The following is a 22,015-nucleotide window of genomic DNA, read 5'->3' as shown; positions in this document are numbered from 1 at the left end:
GATGAGAAAGGAGTTTTAGAATAAAATATATATATATATATAAAACACACACACACACACACACACACACACACACACACACGGATATATATATCTTTAAATGGAATTCCTTACTACATTTCTTTAACCTATTAAATAGATAAATCTCATATTTAGGGCCTTTATTAAGGGAGGGAAGTAATCAAAAAGCCTACTTTGAGGCACTAAGTTAAACGCTAAATTGGGTTCTGCAAATGTGCAAACATATTTACAAAGGGAGACTGTCCAACTGCATAGTGCCATGAATACATGGCAGCATATAAACTGGGAAATGTAGAAGACACTGATTTGTGACTAGAAGAAAAAAAATCTTCCTATTAAAATTTTGTCATTGCCTACTTTAATATATATCTATCTATAGATATCAGATTGTAGGATTTATATATATATATATATATCTCAAAAACTCAGAAACAAAATAAAGCTGGAATTTTACAAAAATCAAAGGACTTTTTAAAAACAGGTCAAAGATGAAATGAAATATATTAAGACTTACTTAGTGATACCTTAAGAAAGATACCCTTACTACTGAAAGGACAAAAAAAATATAAAATGATAAAAACAGATTAAGTCAGATTTCATGAACAAGCAAAATAAAAGTGTTCTTAGTATAAGTAGAGGGAGTGTCACTATATGATAGCCTTAAAATAAAAATATTAAAGATTTTTTATCTAATTTTTAAAATTATCTTGCAACAACCCTATGAGTTATTTATCAATAACCTGTAAATTTTTTATCAATACCATTTATTCCTACATTACCTTCATTTCTGACTAATTTCTTCTCCCTCCCTTACCTAGCAAGCCATTTCTTATAACAAAGGGAAGAAAAAGTAGATCAGCTATGTTAACCAACATGTCAACCAAGTCTGACAAAATATGTAATGTTCCAGACTCATATACCCCTCTTCCAATTCTGCAAAGAAGGAAGAGAAGTTATCAAAAACTCAACTGATATAATTTTAACAAAATCCAAGGAAAGCATTAAATCAAATACTAAATTGGGTTTTGCAAATCTGTAATATATTTACAAGAGAGAATGGCTCTCTACATACTACTATGAATCCATGAAAACATATAATTTGAAGTACAGAAAAGGCATTCAAGTTTGTGGTCACATGAACCATGATAGTAGCCTAGTTTTCCCCCAAAACAATCTGCACTATTTGACACAATGAACCAACCTAGAAGAAATCAGATTTGTTTGGATAAGGTTGCTTTTCTCACAATACAATGGATCTGCAAAGCAAAATTTCTTCATTATGGCAGGACTTAGGAGCCTACCTGTTTCAATTTCAAGTCTCCCAGTAGATTGCATAAATCCAATCCCATTATCCACCACACATTGGTATAACCCTGAGTCTTCCGTGACAACGCCACTGATTCTCAATGTGTTTTCTACTATCAGGTGCCGCAAGGAAGGGTGTATAGGCTCTGCATTATGAAGCCAGGTAAGACTGGGAGTTGGGTTCCCGTGAATGGTACATGTGAAATATACTGTGGCACCTAAGGAAACTGTCTGGTCCCTTAATCCTTTGGAAATTGAGGCTTGTTCTGAAAATAACATAGACAAATTAGATACCAGCCCTCAAAAGGCACTTTTTAAATTATCACATGTGAGTCATGAAATGTTCTATATACCACTAACTTGCTAAGACTACAAAACATTGTTTATTCACATTTTCTCATTTGCTGTGGCCATCAAAAATTTTTTAAATGCATTATAACTTGTCTCTAACAGAGCCCTTCATTAAGTTGAGGTCAAAGTCATATGCTACTAATAAACTATAGTCTTCTTTTAATAGATCTCCCAAACCAAAAAAAAAAAAAAAAAACCATAAAAATAACTTCCAACCCTGTATTCCTGTAAGCATTTATGTTTCAGGCTACTGGCTCACTCTGTTATTCTCCCATCAGAATGGTAGTTTCACTGGATCTAACATTAAACAAGGGCTGAAACAAAAGTAACATATATGCTCAAAAGAAGTTCTAAGCAGTAAATTTTTAGCTTTAACTTAAGTATTACATCATTACTTATGGGATACCAACATTAAAAAGTCAATCCCATTTATTGTAAAGCTTTCTAAATTATTTCTTATTGATATAGACAGTATCATCTTATTCTACAAGGCATGTCCTAACAGTAAATAAGCATAGAAAAATTTTTAAAAATACATTTATTTTAATGTTCCTTTCTATTTCATTTTTTTCCTGATAATTTGTGATTTTCTAAATCAATAGCCCACATGACCTCTTTCCATTTGAGCTTGAACACAGAGTTCAATTCCCTTATTTTACAGCTAATAATTACTTTTCAGAAAAGTAAAAGTAGAAGGGAAATAGTTTTTTAATAGACATTTTATAAAGTGACCATAAAGACAAAAGTGCAGGATGGCTAGAGAGAAAGATGGGGTATATGTAAAAATGTGGCTAGGATCAAGGCTACTGTATAATTAGAGATACAAATGCATTATGAAAGATGAAATTCACATGTACTGTGTAAAGATATTTTACAATTTTCTTTTCTTTTCTTTTTTTTTTTGGGGGGGGGAGAGGTGATAATCTTTTGCCTTCATCACTACTACTAAATTCACAGGATTATAGAACTTGGGGTTGAACAATTGCAAGCAGTCTGCAAAAGTCATGAGTATATCCAAATCGGATTAAAAATGTAATTGGTCAATGTTTAACAAAATAAATAAAATACAATAAAACACAGATAATGATAATTTGTGATTTTCTAAATCAATAGCCCCCATGACCCCTTTCCATTTGAGCTTGAACAGAGTTCAATTCCCTTATTTTACAGCTAATAATTGACTTATCCAAGGTCCTATAGAAGAATCATGATACAAACTAAAGGTCTCAACTTTAAATTCTACCCTCTTCCCATTCCTCCATTGTGCCCATCTACTATACCATGCTTTCTCTCAGGTAAAATTTCTTAAATTCTCTTGCTACATTTTTCTTCTAAGTTAATATTTTAATTTTCCCCAATTATGTGTAAAAACAATTTTTAACATTCATTTAAAAATTTTTTTTGAGTTCCAAAATCTCTCCCTCCTTCTCTTCTAATCCCCACACTGAGAAAGCAAGCAATTTTATATAGATTATGCATATTCCTACTGTATTTTTTAATGGATAAATTAATCTCCTATCTACAGAAACTAGGGTTAGACAAAAACAAAATCAGAAAAAATCTCATTTAAGTGTGACTTAAATATATATACATAATATCTTACCCAGCACATTAACTGTGTAAGTCACACGTGTGAGCTCTCCAGACTTGTTTCCCACCACACAAGAATAGTTTCCAGCATCAGTTGGAGCTATGCTATCAGTGACAAGGTTGGAATACAACTTTCTCCAGTTACTTCCCAGAAGAGAACCATGGCCATCCTTTAGCCACTGCACTTGGGAAGCAGGCACCCCACTCACCACACATTCCAGAGTTACAGGATTATGAGAAATCACTGCCAATGACTGGGAAAAGGTTGGGTGAATAATTTGAACATATTTTGATGAAGAGCCTAAAAGAGGTAAACAAAAAGGAAAAATAATTTGAAAAGTTTTCTTTCAACATAATGTCCTCTTTGATATTCTCAGCAAAGTTTTGAGCATTTCCAACATCTCGTTTATTCTTCTTTGCTTTCCTGTCTAAAAAGCTTTGTTGTAGCTAACATTTATGTGAAATAGAAGACTAAAATGAATTGTTTCTGTAATTATCAATCATTACTGCTGGATGAAGTTACAGAATTTCCAGAAAGTCCAGATGTAACACTCAATTTGTAGTATGGATATTAGTTTTTTCTCAATCCACTTACCATCTTTTAGTCATCTGAATTTAACCAAAGGTTAGCAACCACACTTTATAGTCATTAAGATATGGGATCCATGATATATATTAATTTATAAAGTGGAGGAAGAAAGATATTTAAGTATCATGAATTTTTACTATACTTCCATACTTTGGAATTCCATATACAATTCACAATACAAAATTCCATATACAATTCACATAATGTGCTTCATGAGGAGTAATGGTTAATTCAATGTAAATTTTTGAGGAAAAGGAAAAAAAAAGATGCTTTGATTGTGCCTTAGAAACATTCTTAGCTTTTTCAAGTACCGGCATTTATTTTTAAGGATTTGCTCCATATTAAATAAGCAGAAAAAATTTGACCCATGTGCAGTATAATATTCACATTGATACTCATTTACCAACTTTTTGTGAGAATAATTACTAAAGGATTTACTCTTTAGGTATCACCAAAGACAATCAAGTACTTACTGCTCACAATGAGCTTGTGGCCTGTGGGTTCAACTTTTAATTCATGTGTGATAGGATTATAAGCTGCACATTTATATGAACCTTTGTCCTCTGAAGATACATTCAAAATCTGAAGATTTCCTGATGGAAGAATTAGGTAATTATCTGGAAGGAAGGAAAAGAATATAATTAGGTTTTTTTATTTTGTCCTATGACATAATTATAAACCTAATGGACAATTGTTATAGGTTTATATGGAAATTGGCAGCATATAAGCCATGAACAAAAAATCAAGAAAATGCCCTTATATATAACAATAACAATTAAAGGGGGAAAATTACTGATCAGTTACAATGGATCCATAATGGAGTTATAATAGACCATTATATTTAAGAAAACAAAAAACATGTTCAGCTATACAGACACCAGGGACATGTTCAGTTCTATTCATTGATTTCTTGCAACAGATTTTACCTGTGGAATGTTCCAGCCATTTCCCCCGGATCTTATAGCGCACCTGTGCTGAAGGATTACTTTCTGGTATCTTGCAGCCAATGAACCCAGCACTTTGTTCCTCTGCTATAACAACATGTTTTGCTGTTGCACCAAAATCACTAAGACCTTGAAAGTAAAAACCATTTTAGAAAGATGAAGGATGCTTTGCTTCTATTTTTGTGGAAGATATAAAATCTAAAAATTACATTTGTCATCTAATCTTAGTTTTCTGCTAATCCTAATCTAGACAGTAGTATGATTTTGTATCCCAAAAGTTAGAGGCAAAAATTACAGAGGGGCAAATAAGAAATAACAAATGTCTATCTTCTTACTTCTCTGTATAGCATTTAAAGCCCTTCAAAATCTGGCCCATTTCTATTCTGAGTTTTTTAGCAATTAAATCTCTTCCATATACTCTGTGATATAGTAGTTGACTCCATTTTTACTGTTTCTTAAATTCAACATTCCATCTCCTGACTCAATACCTTTGAATTGGCTACATTCCTTTGCCTGGAATGTTCTTCTTCATCACCTCTATCCCTTCAATACAATTTTTAACTAAAATTCACTCATCCTATACTTTATCCAATCCACAGCATTTCTTATTACAAGGGGAGGACTAATTCTTATGAATATCAGAGCTATAGGGAGGGAAGAAAGTCTTAAAATAGCTGAACCTTGTTCCCTCACCTTTGTGCAAGGTACTCTTTTCTATCTTTTCATATCCTAAAAGCTTCTAACAGTTTATAGTTACTCAAGGGCAAGTATCAAATGCATGACTAAAACTAAATTAAAATATAATTGAGAAACATTTAACAAAATAAATAAAAACATAAAACATAAGCAACATTTTGCATTTTACAATTAAGTTAATGTGTGGCCTTACATAAAATTTATTGGGTGCCATTTCTTTATGAGTTTGACATCACTGGTCTAGGATATTCAACCCTCTCTATGTTTACTGGAGTACTAGCAGCTACCACTGTGTGAAAGGAAAATGGTTCAAACTAAAAAACCCTCTTGCTCCAGATTTTCTACCACGTTCATAGTAAGCGTTCCTTTCTTTGTGGACAATTCATAATCCTCTCTTCTTGTTTCTCTAGCCAATTTTTTTTTTTTTGAATCCAAATCAACTCAGTAACCAGGGCATAAGAGGCCTATATGAACAAAGTAATCAGATGTTTAAAAAAAATTAGTATTATGAAATAACAGAATTCAGGATCAAAACAATAAACTCCTAAAATTGAATTTTAAAGTTTTAAAATACTAATCCCAGAAATTCACATAAGAAATTCAAGAAAGCCAACATTCAATTGGCTTTTCCAAAAAAACCCTATATCATTCTTACTTAACTGCTTACTGTTTTACGTTTGACAGGACTTCAACCTATAATGCGTAATACTGATTTAACAGGCCTCTCGGTCTATTTTCAAGATATACTATACATATATCAAAAGTTGAAATATCAAACTTACCTCCAATGGACACTGTTGCAGGCTTACTCACAATTGCACCAATGCTGTTATTAGCAATGCATTGGTACTGACCAGAAAGAGATGGATTGAGAGAAAGGATGTTTAAAGTTCCTTGAAGGACCTCAATCTGCTCCAAATTTCTGTCGATTTTTTTTCCATTAAGCAACCATGATATATGAACAGTCACAGGTTGAGCAGAACATTGTAGTGTTACAGGTTTGCCAAGTTTCTGGACAACAGAATGTGGCTCAGAAATAAAACGAGGTACTAAGTCTGTATTAAAAAAAAAAAAAAACAACCCAAAATGAAAAAGGCATTAAGGGTATTACACTTTATTCCATTCACTAAACATTTTAAACATTTATTTAATGCCTACTCAGCAAGGGATTCTGTAGATAATGGAAATATCTAGAAATCAACCAATTAAGTAGCACTTTAAGGTTTCCAAGATCCTCATAGAAACTCTGTGAGATAGGTGTTATTATTATTCCCCTTTTACCCAGGAGAAAACTAAAACAGAAAAGCTAAATGATTTGCCTATATACAGAAAAATACAATAGTTTCTGCCCTTAAGGAACTTATATTTTATGTCTCTCATATCAATAGGCAGAACTGTCTGTTATCTGTTTAATTTGATTGTTCTTTTTTTGTTGTTGTTGTTGGTTGATAAATTTTTTTTTAATTTAATTTTATTTAATAATAACTTTGTATTGACAGAATCCATGCCAGGATAATTTTTACACAGCATTATCCCTTGCAATCACTTATGTTTCGTTTTTTCCCCTCCCTCCCTCCTCCCCCCCCCCAAGATGGCAAGCAGTCCTATATATGTTAAATATGTTGCAGTATATCCTAGATACAATACATATTTGCAGAACCGAACAGTTCTCCCGCAGCACAGGGAGAATTGGATTCAGAAGGTAAAAATAACTCGGGAAGAAAATCAAAAATCATAATTTGATTGTTCTTGATAACATCTTTATAACTCCCTTTTTTTTCCAGAAGTAAAGAAAGATAAACTTGAGAATTTAGACTATTACTATTTCTCAAATGTATAAAGAAGTTTCATGATTTTTAAAACAACACATTTAAAAACATTACTGAATTCATGGTAACTTTTTATCATCATTTTTTCAATGTTTATTAATAGCACAATTGTTGTTATTTGTCCTTCCTTCTCGAAGACAACCATGGCTCAGGGTGTTGATGCCATGACATGCAAGTGAAATGGATTTAAGTGAGGAAGGCTGTGCAAGGTCACCTACCTCACTTCCCCCTCCAAAGCCCTCTGGGCTCAATGGCAAGATATAGATTAAACCTGGAGAGGTCCTTTGATGCAAAGAGAGTCCTTGATCTTTTTAGTTGTTGTTGCTGAAGCCATTGAGGTTAAGTGACTTGCCCAGGGTCACACAGCTAGGAAGTGTTAAGTGTCTGACATCACATTTGAACTCCTGACTTCAGGACTGGTGCTCTATCCACTGCGTCACCTAGCTGCCAGAGACCTTGGCCTTTTTAAGCTAAGGTCTTCAAGGAGTCTCAGCTTGACTGAGGCCATACACACTCAGTGATTAAAACTGTGTGCCAAATGAGGCAAAGAATCTCCTCTTTAGCCTAGTCCAAAAAAATCAAAATAAATAAATGAATCTGGGAGAGGAAGATCCTTAGAGTCTGGCCAAAGCAGAAATGATTGCTATTTACATTCAATCTGAGTCAATTAAGACCCAAATCATGACCAAATGAATTCCAATAGGCCAAGGACCTATTGGAGGCCAATTAGAATCAGATTGGTTTTGATTTAAAGCCTGCTCCTTAAGAAAGAAGTCTAGCCAGCAAACCCCAAGATATCTTGGAAGGATTCAGAAATGAAAAAGAGAATAAAAATACTTTTAGGAGATCTGAAGATACATGTAAAACACCTTATGTGGCCAGAGGAAGGGAAGGAGAAAAGAAAGGAGGAGAGGGGGAGGGAGGAAAAGAAAACCTAATACCATTTCTAAAAGGCTTACCTGATTTTACAGAAGAACATAAGATCATAAAAGGAACATATAATAGTATCTGTAATGATCCAAGATCTGGATTCATAGCGCCAGAATACAGGAGCTGATAGAACAGACTTCCAGAATAAAACCGTTCTTGGCACACTGAAACAAATGAAGGAGAAAAAGAAAAATCTTTAATCATCTTTAGCTATAAGTAGAACAAAGTGAAGATTCTAAATCCTAATCTTTTTTGTAACTATGGAAAATCACACTCGGAGGTCTTAATGAGGCAGATTTTCCTATAATAAAAACTAATTTATGGTGACTAAATTAGGCATTTCAAAAGTTCTACTAATTCTTCACATCGTTAACATTCCATTTTGTGTCTAAGTAATTTATCCTGATATATTAGTGGTCTTAAAGAAGCAATTAAACTTTCACTATCACCCAAATTAGTCTTAAGTTGCACAGTTAGATGATGGAGAAATGGACTGGCAAATAAATTAAGTATATTCAAAATTCCAGATTATGAGATTAAATCCTTGATACCTTAATGATAACAAATATAATGCTGTTCTTTTGTAACATAATATTTCCACTGACCCACATTAATAAAGCATCTAAGGGGTTTCGGCAGTGATTTTTCTACCCATTCTCATCTCACCCATTTCCTTTGTGATTAACAGTATGCATTCAACATAGCTGGGTTGGAAGAAGAATGTGTCTGCTGCACATTTAAATCACAGTTTCTTAATGGCATTTTAGAATTGGTCAAGATTTATAAATGGGTATGAATATCTGCCCTAGTTTGTACAATGAGTTATATACTTGATATACTTTTATTGTTTTGTTGTTCGTCCTTCATTATATTTGATATAATCCCCAAATGATATTACTTGGGCAATTCAGTAGTATGAAGAAGATAGAAGAAAGAATTCACTAAAACATTTTCTAGAAGTAACAAACATTATAAATCCTCACCAAAACAATACTTTCATTTTACATTAAAAAGATTCACACAAGGCTAGGAAAGTTATATTGTGGGTTCATATTTAGCTCATAATATTAGGTCTCTGACAAGCCTTTTTAGAAATTCTCCAACTGACCTTTTTAATAAGCAATAAGAATATTTTTGGTAACATTCATTTGGCAGAAGAGGCCAGCTGTGCAAAAATTTCTTCGTTTATTTGAATTCTCACTCAATTCAAGGGCTAGTACTGCCACATCACTAGTAAGGTTTCAGGGCAAAAGTAAACATTCAAATAACTTGTTAACAGGAGATACTTCCCTCAAAGGGTTGGGGGGCGGGCGGGGAATAGAGTAGAAATCCTTTTCTTCCTTTTGCCAAATCTTTGCTCACTATTTATTTATAAAAAGCAATGAAATATAGAACTTTAACCTTAGTTACATGAGCTACTGAATTCTGTTGCAGCTGTCCTTTAAAACCAAGGCAGAATTCATTATCATTATCTAGATAACATCCTATACGAATACTTTTACCAAACCATTTTTAACCTATTCTTTATAAGTTCTTTGCATCAAATGTCAAGACAGATGACTTCATATAGATGTTGCTGTTTGGTTTTGGAGAACAAAATAAAAGGAATGTCAATGTATAGTAAGTTTGATATTTCAAGGTATTTGTCCTTACTCCATACAATGGTAAAAGATCACAACCTTTCCTCTCTCTTTCGAATTCCAAGATTCTTGTGTCTGCTTGTAACTTATTGGGCAACCCAAAGTAAGCACTTACGAAATACTTGCTAACTTCATAGAACTTGTCCATGAATGGCTAGCTCAGTCTGACAAAAGCCAATGAAATCAAGATCATGGTCATTACTACATGTCAATTAACTTTCCTGAATTGCACAACCATAGATGACATCCCTTAGGAGATAATCAAAAAGCATGTTGAATTTGGAGTCAGGGTACTCAAGTTCAAAATCTGCCTCTGACATTTGTAACCCCAGACAGGTTACTTAACTTTCCTGGACTTCAATTTCCTCATTTGTAAAATTAGGAGGTTGGACCAGATATCCTCTAGGGTGTCTTTCAGCTCTAAATCTACAATCCTAAGCAGAAATACTTATTATCGCTCGCAAAAGTGAATTAGATGAGTGCAGGGGTACTTCAGTGTAAATCCACCAACCCTACTAGAAAAGCAATTTGGTGGATCATTCTATGAGAGGTCAATATCTTGTAATCAAATACATATTTTAATCATTATAATTATCAAAAAAAATTAGTGAAGTTGATGACAATATGAAGTATGTGCAGAAAACAGAAACATAATTCAAATAAAATATGTTAGAAATAAGCAAAAAGAAGGAGAAAGGAACCAAAAAATATTATCTAACAAATATTATTTCATTAGAACTAAACCAATGCAACCTTTCTTTTGGAACAACTTGAACATTCAATTCAAAAAAGCATTTATTAAATACCTACTAGATGATAAGAATTAAAACTAGGCATTAGAGAGGGGGAGGAAATGGAGAGAACAGTAGAAAGACAAAATGAGAACAAGTCCTGCTCTCAAGAATCTTACATTATTCTAACAAGAAGCTTGTTATTTAATCATTTAGATTTCATAAGAATCAGACTCACAGAATCTGAGAATTAAAAGAGACCTAAGATAAACTCATATCTAAACAAGAATTCTCTCTATAATATTACAACACATGTATTCCAGATTTAAGGGGGAAAATAGCCCCAACCTAAGAAACACTGATCAAGTATCATTTTTCTTATAATACTTTGGTTGAAAGTGCTGTGATTAATGAGTCATCCTCAAACATAAGAAAAGTTGACAAGTTACACCTCCTCTAGGGTACTTTCACTGATGAGGAGGCAATGCTAATTTCTTCTCCAACAAGCCTCAGCTGCCTCCTTCAATCACTACCACAACAGGCACTTTCTTCCACTAGTGAGTTCTTCTCAGAACTTCTATTTGGGTAAGAGTCTTGACTAACTATCCTTCACACTCTGAACCCCATACTTTGTCTTCCTTACAGGTACTTCTCCAGTCCCACTCTCCTTCTTTTAGTAATAATCTTCCCTTTTCAGCCCCCATTTTATGGTTACTATTCCTTAGTTAGAATTTAAACTCCTTGAGAGCAGACATTGTCTTTCTTTTTACTTGCAATTGTGTCTCCATCATTTAGCACAATGCTTGGCACACAGTGTGTGTGATTGTCTGTACATACATCCTTTTACTGTAAACCCTCCAAACAGAAAAGCTATGTCATGGTCAACAGTATGGCAATTATCCTGCTCACACAAGCAAAATAAGAAAATTATTTTTGACGGTGGCACATCGTTTTTAAAAGCTTCTTAATCCTATCCTAATACAACAAGTAGCATGCAAACTACTTCAGTCACAAAGAAAAATAAAATTTTGTATTCAATATGATCAATTACAAGCATTTTCTCAAATCTGAGGTCAGGAAAAACTAAGTTCAAATCCTGCCTCAGATACTATTTGTGTGACTTAGGCCAGTCATTTAACTATTCTTTGCCTCAACTTCCTCAACTGTAATGATAGTATCTACCTCACAAAGTTGTTGTGAGGACAAAATATGATATTTGTAAAGGGCTTATCAGAGTGCCAGACATATAGTAGATAGTATATTAAATTGATCTGTTATGTTATTTTTAAACTATATTGGAGTTTTAGCCAATTCACTTCCAGTTTAGAGTTTGACATCTTACTATAATATTATGCAGCAAAAATATTCCCATCCCAATTTTGCATGTAGCTAACTGTATTATTTCCGCTCTGCTGGGACCATTGCTTGAGATTATATGTGGTAAGAGCTTTAGCTATTTTAAAAGTTGGTCTCTTATGAACCCTGGAAACAAGACTCCAAAGAGAGAAAACCAGATCTTTGGTTGGAAAAGTATAATTAGAAAATTATAGCAAAATAAGCTCTTTGAAGGCAGGGACTGTTTTACTTTTGTTGAATTAATTGAATTCAGTGGCAGCTGAATGTCAAGATACCCAAAGATCCCAAAACAAAAAAGTTCATTACAAAATAGAAGTCATATTAGGCCAGAGGTAAGAAATAAGAACCAGAAAAGAGCTTCCAATGACAGGAGTTTGAAAGTTATATAAATATCACATGCAGATTTATATCCAGAAAGGACCTTTGAGATCATCTATAGCCACAGAACAGAAGCTCTTCTAAGATTAAAGCAAAATCCATTCAAGCATTATGTTTTATCAAACAGCACAATTTAAACACCTGGTGCACTTCTCAGAAGGTAGCAGCAAAGGTCCATGTTCCTATGACTGCCAAAGCAATACTACTAGGCCCCAAATGACTCTGTGATGAGAGAAAAGAAATCCTCTTGTTAGTAGTCTAGGAAATAAATCAAAGTGTGAAATATGCATATGCTAAAATATACACTCAGAGACCCTCTCTAATGATGATGTTACCTTTTCAAAGCTGATAAATTAAAACTTTTGGAAAATTTCAGGAAAAATGGATTTGTAGATAAGAGAGAAAAGAGGAAGACAAATATGAAAGTAGTTTGGGAGTTATAAAAATAGCACACACAGATTTGTACCCAGAAAGAATCTTTGAGATCATCAATTTTGAGTAATGTCAAAATCAAATACATCAACAGCAGTCACTAAATTGCCCATAATGAGCCCCATAGGCTACATATTGACTAAGAAAACCATAGGTGTTTATAAATTTCTTTTTTTTTAATCAATACAACACCGCACTAAAATCAGTTAGGAACTACATTTTAATCTGATTTGGGCTGCAGTTAGAAGGGTTATGGGCCACTTATTTGACACTTTGATCTATGCCAACCTCTCCTTTAATAGATGAAGAAATTAAGGTCTAGAAAAAGTAAGTGACTTTTCTACCCAAACAAGGTGGCCAGGAATCAAATCAAGGAACCATGAAAATTCTTTCCTCAACAAACATTGAGGTACCTAATATATGCCCCAAACTGTGATGCTAGATTAAGTTTAGATGCAATATAGTCCTGACTCTAGCGAAGTTTTAAGGTAGGTGGAACATGAAAAGTCTGACCTGATTTCACAGCCAGAAATGATCCTGGCTTCCTTTTCTTATCCCAAAAATCTCAGTGCAATTTTAAGCTTTAGAATTCAAGGGTCCTCAAACTATGGCCCAAGGGCCAGATGCAGCAGCTGAGGACATTTATCCCCCTCACCCAGGGCTATGAAGTTTCTTTATTTAAAGGCCCACAAAACAAAGTTTTTGATTTTACTATAGTCCGGCCCTCCAATAGTTTGAGGGACAGTGAACTGGCTCCCTATTTAAAAAGTTTGAGGACCCCTGCTAGATGCTTAAATAAGTTTTAATAGCTTAAAACGTCACTAAAACTTTGGGAAGGGGAGGCTGGATAGTGCAGTGAATAGAGCATCCACTCTAATGTCCGGAGAACCTGGAGTTCAAATGTAGCTTCAGATACTTGATACTTATTAGCTATGTGACCTTGGCAAATCACTTAATCCTAATTGCCTTGTAAAACAAAAAAAGACTTTGGATCTTTTCTACATTATAATTATTTTAATCTTTCTTACATTATAATTATTTTAGTCACTGTCATTTAACACTTGGATTGGTGTCACATTCTGGCTAACTTCTGGCCTACATAAAGATAAGGACTATGTTTTAATTACCTTTATATACCCTCTAAACTTCTAGACACTTAAGTGTTCAGCTATCCAATGAAAGCGCAATGATGGTAAATGAATGGTGAAGAATGAAAGCTTATATCCCAAAGAAATCCAAGAAAGAAGGAAGTGACCCTTACATATAAAAAGCATCTATAACAGTTCTTTTTGTTATAGCAAAGAACTGGAAATGAGAGGAGTAAATACTTATTGGGGAATAGAGAATATATTATGGTATATGCATGCAATAGAATATTATTGCACTATAAGAAATAATGAAAGGGGCAGTTTCAGAGAAACTAAGGAAGATTTTATGAACTGACACAGAGTGAAATGAGCAGAAACAGAAAAACAATTTCTAAAATAACAACACTGTAAAGACAAACAACTTTGAAAGACTTAGGAACTCTGATCAATGTAAAATACAACCATGATTTGAGAGAAGTAATGACATCTGACAGAGGAGATAGATTCAAAATAAAATGAGACACAATTTTTGGATGCAGCTAATGTGAAAATTTGTTTTGCTTGATTATTATTTGTTACAAGGATTTTATTTTGTTTCCTTATGGGGAGAAAGGAGAAAACGAAAAGGCAATGCACAAATGAATAAAAGTTCAAAAAAATTTAAAGAATAAATGTATATGCTTAATATAGAATAAAGCAACTTTTACTCTGAAATCCTGATTGGGAGAGCAACTGAATTTCTTTCAAATCCAAGCACTGGACTGGGTAATTATGGATGATATTATAAAAAAAGATAAATTAGGGGGGCAGAAGGCATTTCAAGTTGCATTCCCTTGGGCCTTGTGAAATTCAGAACCTCCAATTACAGAGTAACCACCCTTGATACAAGGCCTCTGCTCTTTACCCAGAGCCTTTGATGAAATGGGGTAAAAAGTCACTGCTGATAAGTTACATAGCATAGTTTCAATTTGTTCCATGCATATTCACAGATTTTATGACTGAGCATAGTTTTTCTAAATATATATATGTGTGTGTGTGTGTGTGTGTGTGTGTGTTGTGTGTGTGTGGTGTATGTATATGTATATATATATAAACAAACATTCACAAAGCTGCTGACACTTCATGGAAAATTTTAAAGGCAACTGATCAAAATAGCAACTTAGAAAATTACATATGTTTATAATTTTTTTTATCAGCATGCTGCCACAGTAAAATTAAATTCTAATAAAATACCATTATTTTTAGTATTTTCTTTTATCCATTATTTTTGCATAACATACACAACTGCACAAACCAGTATTTTTCTTTGGTCTTTATCATCAGCATCAATCAACCAGTTTGCCTGAAGGTTTGTAAAACATTTTACCTATATAAACTCATTTTGTTCTCACAAGTCTGAGAAGTGTTATTATCCCCAAGTTTTCAAATGAGAAAATTGATACAAAGAAATTAATGGACTTTTTCAAGATCACACAACTATTGTTGGGGACTGGCTTCGAACTTGTCTTCCTGACTCCAACTCCCAGCTCTACCTACTGTATCACCTAATTGCCTCCCTAGACTAGCAACATTATTATCAGTCATTTCAGTTATCACCATTTCTTCATCACCTCATTTGGGGTTTTCTTGGCAAAGATATTTCTCTAGCTCATTTTATGGATGAGGAAACTGAGGCACACAGGATTAAATAACTTGCCCAGGGTCACAAAGCTAGTAAGTAATTGAGGCTGAATTTGAACTCAAGTTTGTGCTGTCTCTAGGTCTGGCACTCTATCTACTTTCTTGCCCTCTCTCTACATTATCACCTAGCAGCCCAAAGCAGCAATAGAGGAGATAACTTGGGAGAATACAGAGCAAGGGTGAGATTAAATACCTAGTTTCAGATACTGTGTGACTGGAGTTCAACATAGCCTGTGTGATACCTGAAATATAGGGCAAATTATGATAATCTATAATAATATAGTTCATTGGAACCAAGATAATTATATTTGGTTATCCATTTTATGCAAGTGAACAGAAATGGAAAAAAAGGTCCTTTGATCCTCCCCCCTCCCCCCGCTTCCAGCCTCTCACTCCAAATTAGCAGCTATTATATAGTAGCAATACTTTTATGTGCAGTTCTGAGAGTAACAAAGAAAAAAACTAGAGAAAGTTTTTTGAGCATTCACCATGCTCACAGTGAATACTACTCTTTATGCACCTGTAAGAAACAAGAAAAATGGGATAGCTGGATGTAATATCACCTCCAAGTATAGAATATTTCTCTCACCAGATTAAGATTTTTAAGACAAAGCCATTACTTCAAATGGCATGTCTAAGTTATAGTCTTCTTCAGGTCATTAACTATTTAGATGAAAAGCAATCTGCCAGTTTCCAATGAAGACAATGCAGAGTAATGGCTAATGCAGGGGTCATGTAGTTAGGAAAAGCTGGATTTCAAGGCCTCTCTCTGACACCAACCGTTAAGGTTGTCTTTCCACACTTCCTCTAGCAACTTTCTAAAATCTTAAAAACCTACTCATGACTTGCTTATCTGTATCAGTAGAGGAAGTTTCCACAAAAGGAGTTTCCCATAACAATGAAATATATATATTTTTTTAATCCACGTACTTTTCCTAAAGATCTTTAGACTTCGTCTTCTGTTGAAAGAAGAAAAGAGCATATGAGCCTTGACTTGAAATCAGAAGGGAAATATTACCCTAAAGTTTACTTAACTTGCTGCTCAGATTATGAACCTACTACTATTATAATGTCTTTCTACTATGCTGTCAAGAAGAACCTTTGGGAAAAGATTTTCCTGAATTTCTATATTTAATTTCTTTGGTTTTGAAGTAATGCCTTTGCTTTCACAAAGGATAATCTTTCTGAATCACTTATACTTCATTTCTTCTAGATTTAGGAATTAATTTATAAATACAAATCATCTCTGATGCAATATAATTTTTCAGAATTTTAAAAATTAAATTAATTTTCTTTTAAAGAGCAACAAAAGATATGTGTGTACACACACACACACACACACACACACACACACTATTACAGAAGAACCATTTCCCTACTAAAAAAACACAATGGAGTATGAACAAAGCACTGTAATTTATTTTGAAATATACTGTGTTAATAAGAAAGAAGTGGGGCACATTTCTTCAATAAGTAAAAAAAAAAAAAAATCCTGTGATCAAATCATGCATCATCTCAATACCACCAGGTAACTCTCTAAAACTAAATTACCAGTAGGGCTCTGATTTGGAGGCTCTGAAGTGGTAGAAGAAACTTTTTTATCCAGAAATGTCTTACACAATAAAATCACAGGTCCAGACCCCTATGCTTAGGAATTCGTTAAATTAGGTAATATCTTGTTGCCTTAACTAGGCGATTGCCATCTCTATACTTGGCCTGAATAATGCAGAATGATTTCAATAACTTGCTTGGCCCAGATCAACACACCCCTAGGACCCAATTCTATGTGACTTCCCTTCTGGGATTCCTACTCCTCTCCAATTCCAAAGAAGCCCCATTTTTTCCTTTGAGGAGTGGGACATTTTCCCTCTTAATCCAACCATAACCCAAAATAGTCTGTCTTCTGTATTACAACATATTCTCAACTGTTTTTCTCCCTGACAAATTTTCTAGTTATGGCTCAGGTACCAGGACCCAACCCTAATTTTTCATTCTTTGTGATTCAGCACTGGAATTAATCATTATTGAACAATTCTATGAAAATCTCTAAATGCACAAAATCTTAGCATTTTAGCCAAATTTTATGATTCTCAAACTCCTCATTGCCATTTTCATATTTTCCTTCTATCACTTCTAAAAACTCCTCTTTTTTCTGAGGTTCCTATTATTTAAATTTATCACCTAATTCAGAATCTGAAGACCATTATCTACTGAATGCCTAAAACATTCCCTTTTTCTCTTCAGTAAGTTCAATGCCTGGCTCACACAGTCTGTCAACTTTTGCTCTTATACTAGAGGTCTTCAATACACATACTGATACTCCATTAAAAAGTAAATAATCTTCCTCAAAAACCCTGATTTCCAAGTTCCTCAGTCTATTCAATTCTCATGAATTTTCTACTCTACCTCAACTAAAAGCCGGTCAAAATCTTGATTGAAGCATTACCCACAAGTATTCTCTCCCTTATGATTGGAGGGGCTAGAGGGCAAAACAAAACTCCCAAAAGTCTCCCCTTAATAAAGAGCTCAGAATTTTTTCAGCCATCTTTCCATTTCCTACCAGATGGTCTACCTGGTTTGTACAAAAATGTTTGTAGCAACCCTTTTTGTAGTGGCAAGGAACTGGAAAGTGAATGGACGCCCATCAGTTGGGGAAATAAATTATGGTAGATGAATGTAATGCAATATTATTATTCCATAAGAAATGATCAACAGGATGATTTCAGAGAGGCCTGGAGAGATTTACATGATGCTAAGTGAAGTGAACAGAACACCAAGAAAACATTGTACACCACAACAAGTTTACGTGATGATCAATTCTGAAGGGCTTGGTTCTTCAACAAAGAGGTGATTCAGGTCAATTCAATAGATTTGTGATGGAGCCATCTGTATCCAGAAAGAACTGTGGAGACTGAATGTGGATCACAACATATGTATTTTCACCTTTTTTGTTGTTATTTACTTGTTTTTTTCTCATTTTCCCCCCCTTTTTGATCTGATTTTTCTTGTGCAGCATAATTGTGGAAATATCTATAGAAGAATTGCACATGTTTAACATATATTGAATTATTTGCTACCTGGGGAGAGGAGTGGGGGAAGGGAGAAAAATTTGGAATAAAAGTTTTGCTAGGGTGAATGTTGAAAACCTAATTCTGTATGTATTTTGAAAATAAAAAGCTATTATTAAAAAATAAATAAAAATAAAAATAAATGTCAGACAAGGAAATTTGGACTTTAGACAGTAGATAAATGGCGAACTAATAATTCACCTCATCTGTAAAGTAAGGAAGCTAAACTAGGTAACTTTTGAGGTCCCCTCCAATTCTAATTTACTCTAAGATTTTCTTTTTTAATTAGAGGAATTATGTGATCAGAGTTTTGCTTTCAGAATGGTTAATCTTGTCTGGCATGACATGCAGGAGGCATTGCAGTAAGAGAAAATACTACAAGAAGAAAATTAGTCACAGTATTACTAGAACAGTCTAGGTAGACCTCTCTTTATTCCTTCTAAGTCCAACACTTACTTCTCTGCCTTTTTCAAACACATCAGACCTCTTTTCTTCTCTCTCAATTTTATGACAGCTTAAATGATTATAAAACAGATTATAAAAGATGCCTTCTAAGATGCTGCCATTTCTACCCTGAAGGCTCTTTCCCTGTTCATAAATTGATGATTCAAATAATCAACAAAAATCCACTATGTTCTATACAAAATCTAGGATAACTTTAGGAGCAACTAACTGCTTGACCATGATGAAAGACACGCATAGGAATGCAATGAACTTTCAGTAACCTCACTTTTTACCATACTAATGACAACAATCATTGCTTCTTCACTATAAACTCCCCATAAAAACTTCAAAAAAGAAATGTTCAGTCAATGTAACAGAATAATGCCATGAAATAGTTTTAACAAAAGTACAATTATGCCACATAGACTATCCCTTTTGGAACAAAATCATTTAAAATTGCAAATCACTACATTCCAGAAGGAATGAGAGTCTTAAATGATTATGCTAATAAATACAAACTTAATTTAAAGATAGACAAAGAAAAGCAAAGAGCAAACTTGCTTTAGATTTTTTAATTAAAGGAATTAGTGAATAGCAAACAAAGGCTGACAATTATATATATATATTTATATTTTAAATTCTGAATTGAAACTCACCTCCAAGAAGTCCTTACTCTTTTAGTAACATTACTCCTTATTCTATATTAACTTTCCTTTACTGATATACTGTTTTGTAATTACTTGGCAATCATTCTATGTGTTGTGTATCTCAATAACCATATAGTAAACTCTCAGAAGATAAAGAATGTAATGTGTTCTCTAAATCTAGTATATATTTATATATGTATATATAGTATGTATAACTATATATTAGTATATACTTATATATATAATTTAAATAAAACTAGCTTTCTTCACATGTACTTAAGTTTTTTCATGGTTCCCTTGTTTAGCACAGACATATCTGTTTTATAGCAGACATGGTGGCAAAACAATTTTAAGATATTACCTAGCTATAACAAACAACTATGAAAAATTCAAAGAAATGTGGACAGACCTGTGATGCAGAATGAACAAAATAAAATCAAGAGAACAACATAAACAACTGTTATAGTATATAAATAAAAAGCACTTTACATGACAATAAACAGACTGACTTTGATACTAATTTGTAAAGTATGTTAGATGAGGCTGTATGCATTATCAGTTGGAAATCACTCTACTATGCTTAACTATTAAGGAGATTATAAATTTTGGGGGTTTAAATAAGTATACTGGGACTGTACAATGGGACAAAACAAAATTATCAGTGAAAAAAGAAGGAACAAAGTTATCTAAAGGAAAAACCCACTGAGAAAAAAAAATAAGCATACAGTAATTTATTTTTTCTTTGCTTTTCATAATCGAAGTACAACTGTTCACATAAAAAATAGTTTCAAACTTCAAGACAATAAGTAACAGCCCAGAAATGAAACCAAACACTCAAGCTTTATTAAAGTGAGCTAAACAATATCATTAAAGTTCGCGCCCAGACACCTTTAAAAAGTCCTGGAGTCTAGAGTTGTAAGAGAAAGTAATCAGACACATTCTTTTAGCTGTTGACTCCTCCATGATCACCAAAGGCTTTGATCAGTGACTGTCTTCATGCTGCCCACATGGGGTTTGGCAAAATGAGAGTAACAGCTGGTACACATCCTTCCCTGATTTTATTGGAGACAGGTTAGAGGAGGGAGGAGGTGATTAGCAGTTCAGTAGCTATAGATATAGTGTGCCTAACAGTTAAATAGTAACCTCCAATGGTTTCTTTAAGAAACTAAGAAATCCTTTAAAGTAGTCATGCATTTGACACTGATGTATATCTTGGCATACTACACAGCTCAGTTAGTGGGAAACACCTATCTATCTTATTAAGCAAAGCTGTTGGATATAAAATATGGCCCCTATAGCCTTCTGTCTATAACTCAACACCCTCCCTTTCCAGAACTCAAACCCCCTCTCAATTTAAAGGGCAGCTTTTGAAATCACTTCTCAAAGTAGCTATTTAAAAAAAAAAAAAACAAACCTAATTATCTCTTAATAATTCACATCAACCTTTAAAAAAAAATGCAGCACCTACAGATTTCAGTGCCCTTCCCCCAACTTCTCCTGGGTCTCAATTGAATCAGCCAAGCATACAAACTGATCCTGTGGCCAGCAGAAGCATTTCCTTTCACTATGGAGAGCCAAAAGCAAGGGAAGAAAATGGAAGTGACTTGGAATTATGGCACCAAAAAGGCCAGACGAGCAAGGAAATAATCAACTCCACATGAACCACTTCAACCCCATCCCAATGAAAAGGGCCTAAGACTAACCCCAGGAAAGGTCATTGAGATCAAGGGTCACAAACAGAAAAAGGCGACAGTGACTAGTTGCCGGCTGCAATCAAAATCAATGTGTTCTTAATTACACACAGAGAGAAGGGTATGAGATCCAACTTGGGGTTTATTCACAACATTAGTACATTAAAAAAAAAAAAAGTCAAGTGTTCCTGTTGTGTCCAAATAGGCACTAAACTATTTCTTCTTGTTTCTAGAATGTAGGAAACCAAGAATTGAGAAGATAAAGACAATTCTGGCATCCACAGTATAAAGCTTAAGCTTTGCTTAAGCGTATTAAGAGGCAAAGTTATGGATAGAGAAATTATGAAAAAGGATTTAAGGAGATTATTTTAAAAAGACAATGTGGCAAGCATCAAAAGGATTTCTTTTCAAGTAGCATGCAACTTCAACACTAACTACAAATCCAGCACTTCACAAAAGTAAATTTACAAGCTTGTCTTTAGCTATTTACTTCATAGGGAAAAATAATAATCACAAAACTCAAAAAAATGAAATCATTACCTTCAAATTCTTATAACAAATTCTTTAAAACATCTACAACAAATGCAGAACTAGAAAAGATAAAG

General features: G+C 33.8%; 1 protein-coding gene across 1 annotated transcript in view; it reads right to left on the bottom strand.

The window, feature by feature from the left end:
• The window catches only part of CDON (cell adhesion associated, oncogene regulated), a 55,575-nt gene extending 47,171 nt beyond the window's left edge, over positions 1 to 8,404 (bottom strand). The window contains exons 1-6 of the mRNA XM_051986724.1: positions 8,285 to 8,404; positions 6,279 to 6,551; positions 4,783 to 4,929; positions 4,330 to 4,473; positions 3,281 to 3,568; positions 1,323 to 1,592 (exon numbers count right to left, since the gene is read on the bottom strand). Of these exons, the coding sequence (XP_051842684.1) occupies positions 1,323 to 1,592; positions 3,281 to 3,568; positions 4,330 to 4,473; positions 4,783 to 4,929; positions 6,279 to 6,551; positions 8,285 to 8,360 (1,198 nt within the window). The 5' untranslated portion in view covers positions 8,361 to 8,404. The remainder of the gene's footprint in view (positions 1 to 1,322; positions 1,593 to 3,280; positions 3,569 to 4,329; positions 4,474 to 4,782; positions 4,930 to 6,278; positions 6,552 to 8,284) is intronic.
• Positions 8,405 to 22,015: the final 13,611 nt, after the last annotated feature.

The sequence above is a fragment of the Antechinus flavipes genome, chromosome 3 (genome assembly GCF_016432865.1).
Source record: "Antechinus flavipes isolate AdamAnt ecotype Samford, QLD, Australia chromosome 3, AdamAnt_v2, whole genome shotgun sequence".
NCBI classification, from domain to species: domain Eukaryota; kingdom Metazoa; phylum Chordata; class Mammalia; order Dasyuromorphia; family Dasyuridae; genus Antechinus; species Antechinus flavipes.
This window is presented reverse-complemented; position numbering and strand designations above follow the sequence as displayed.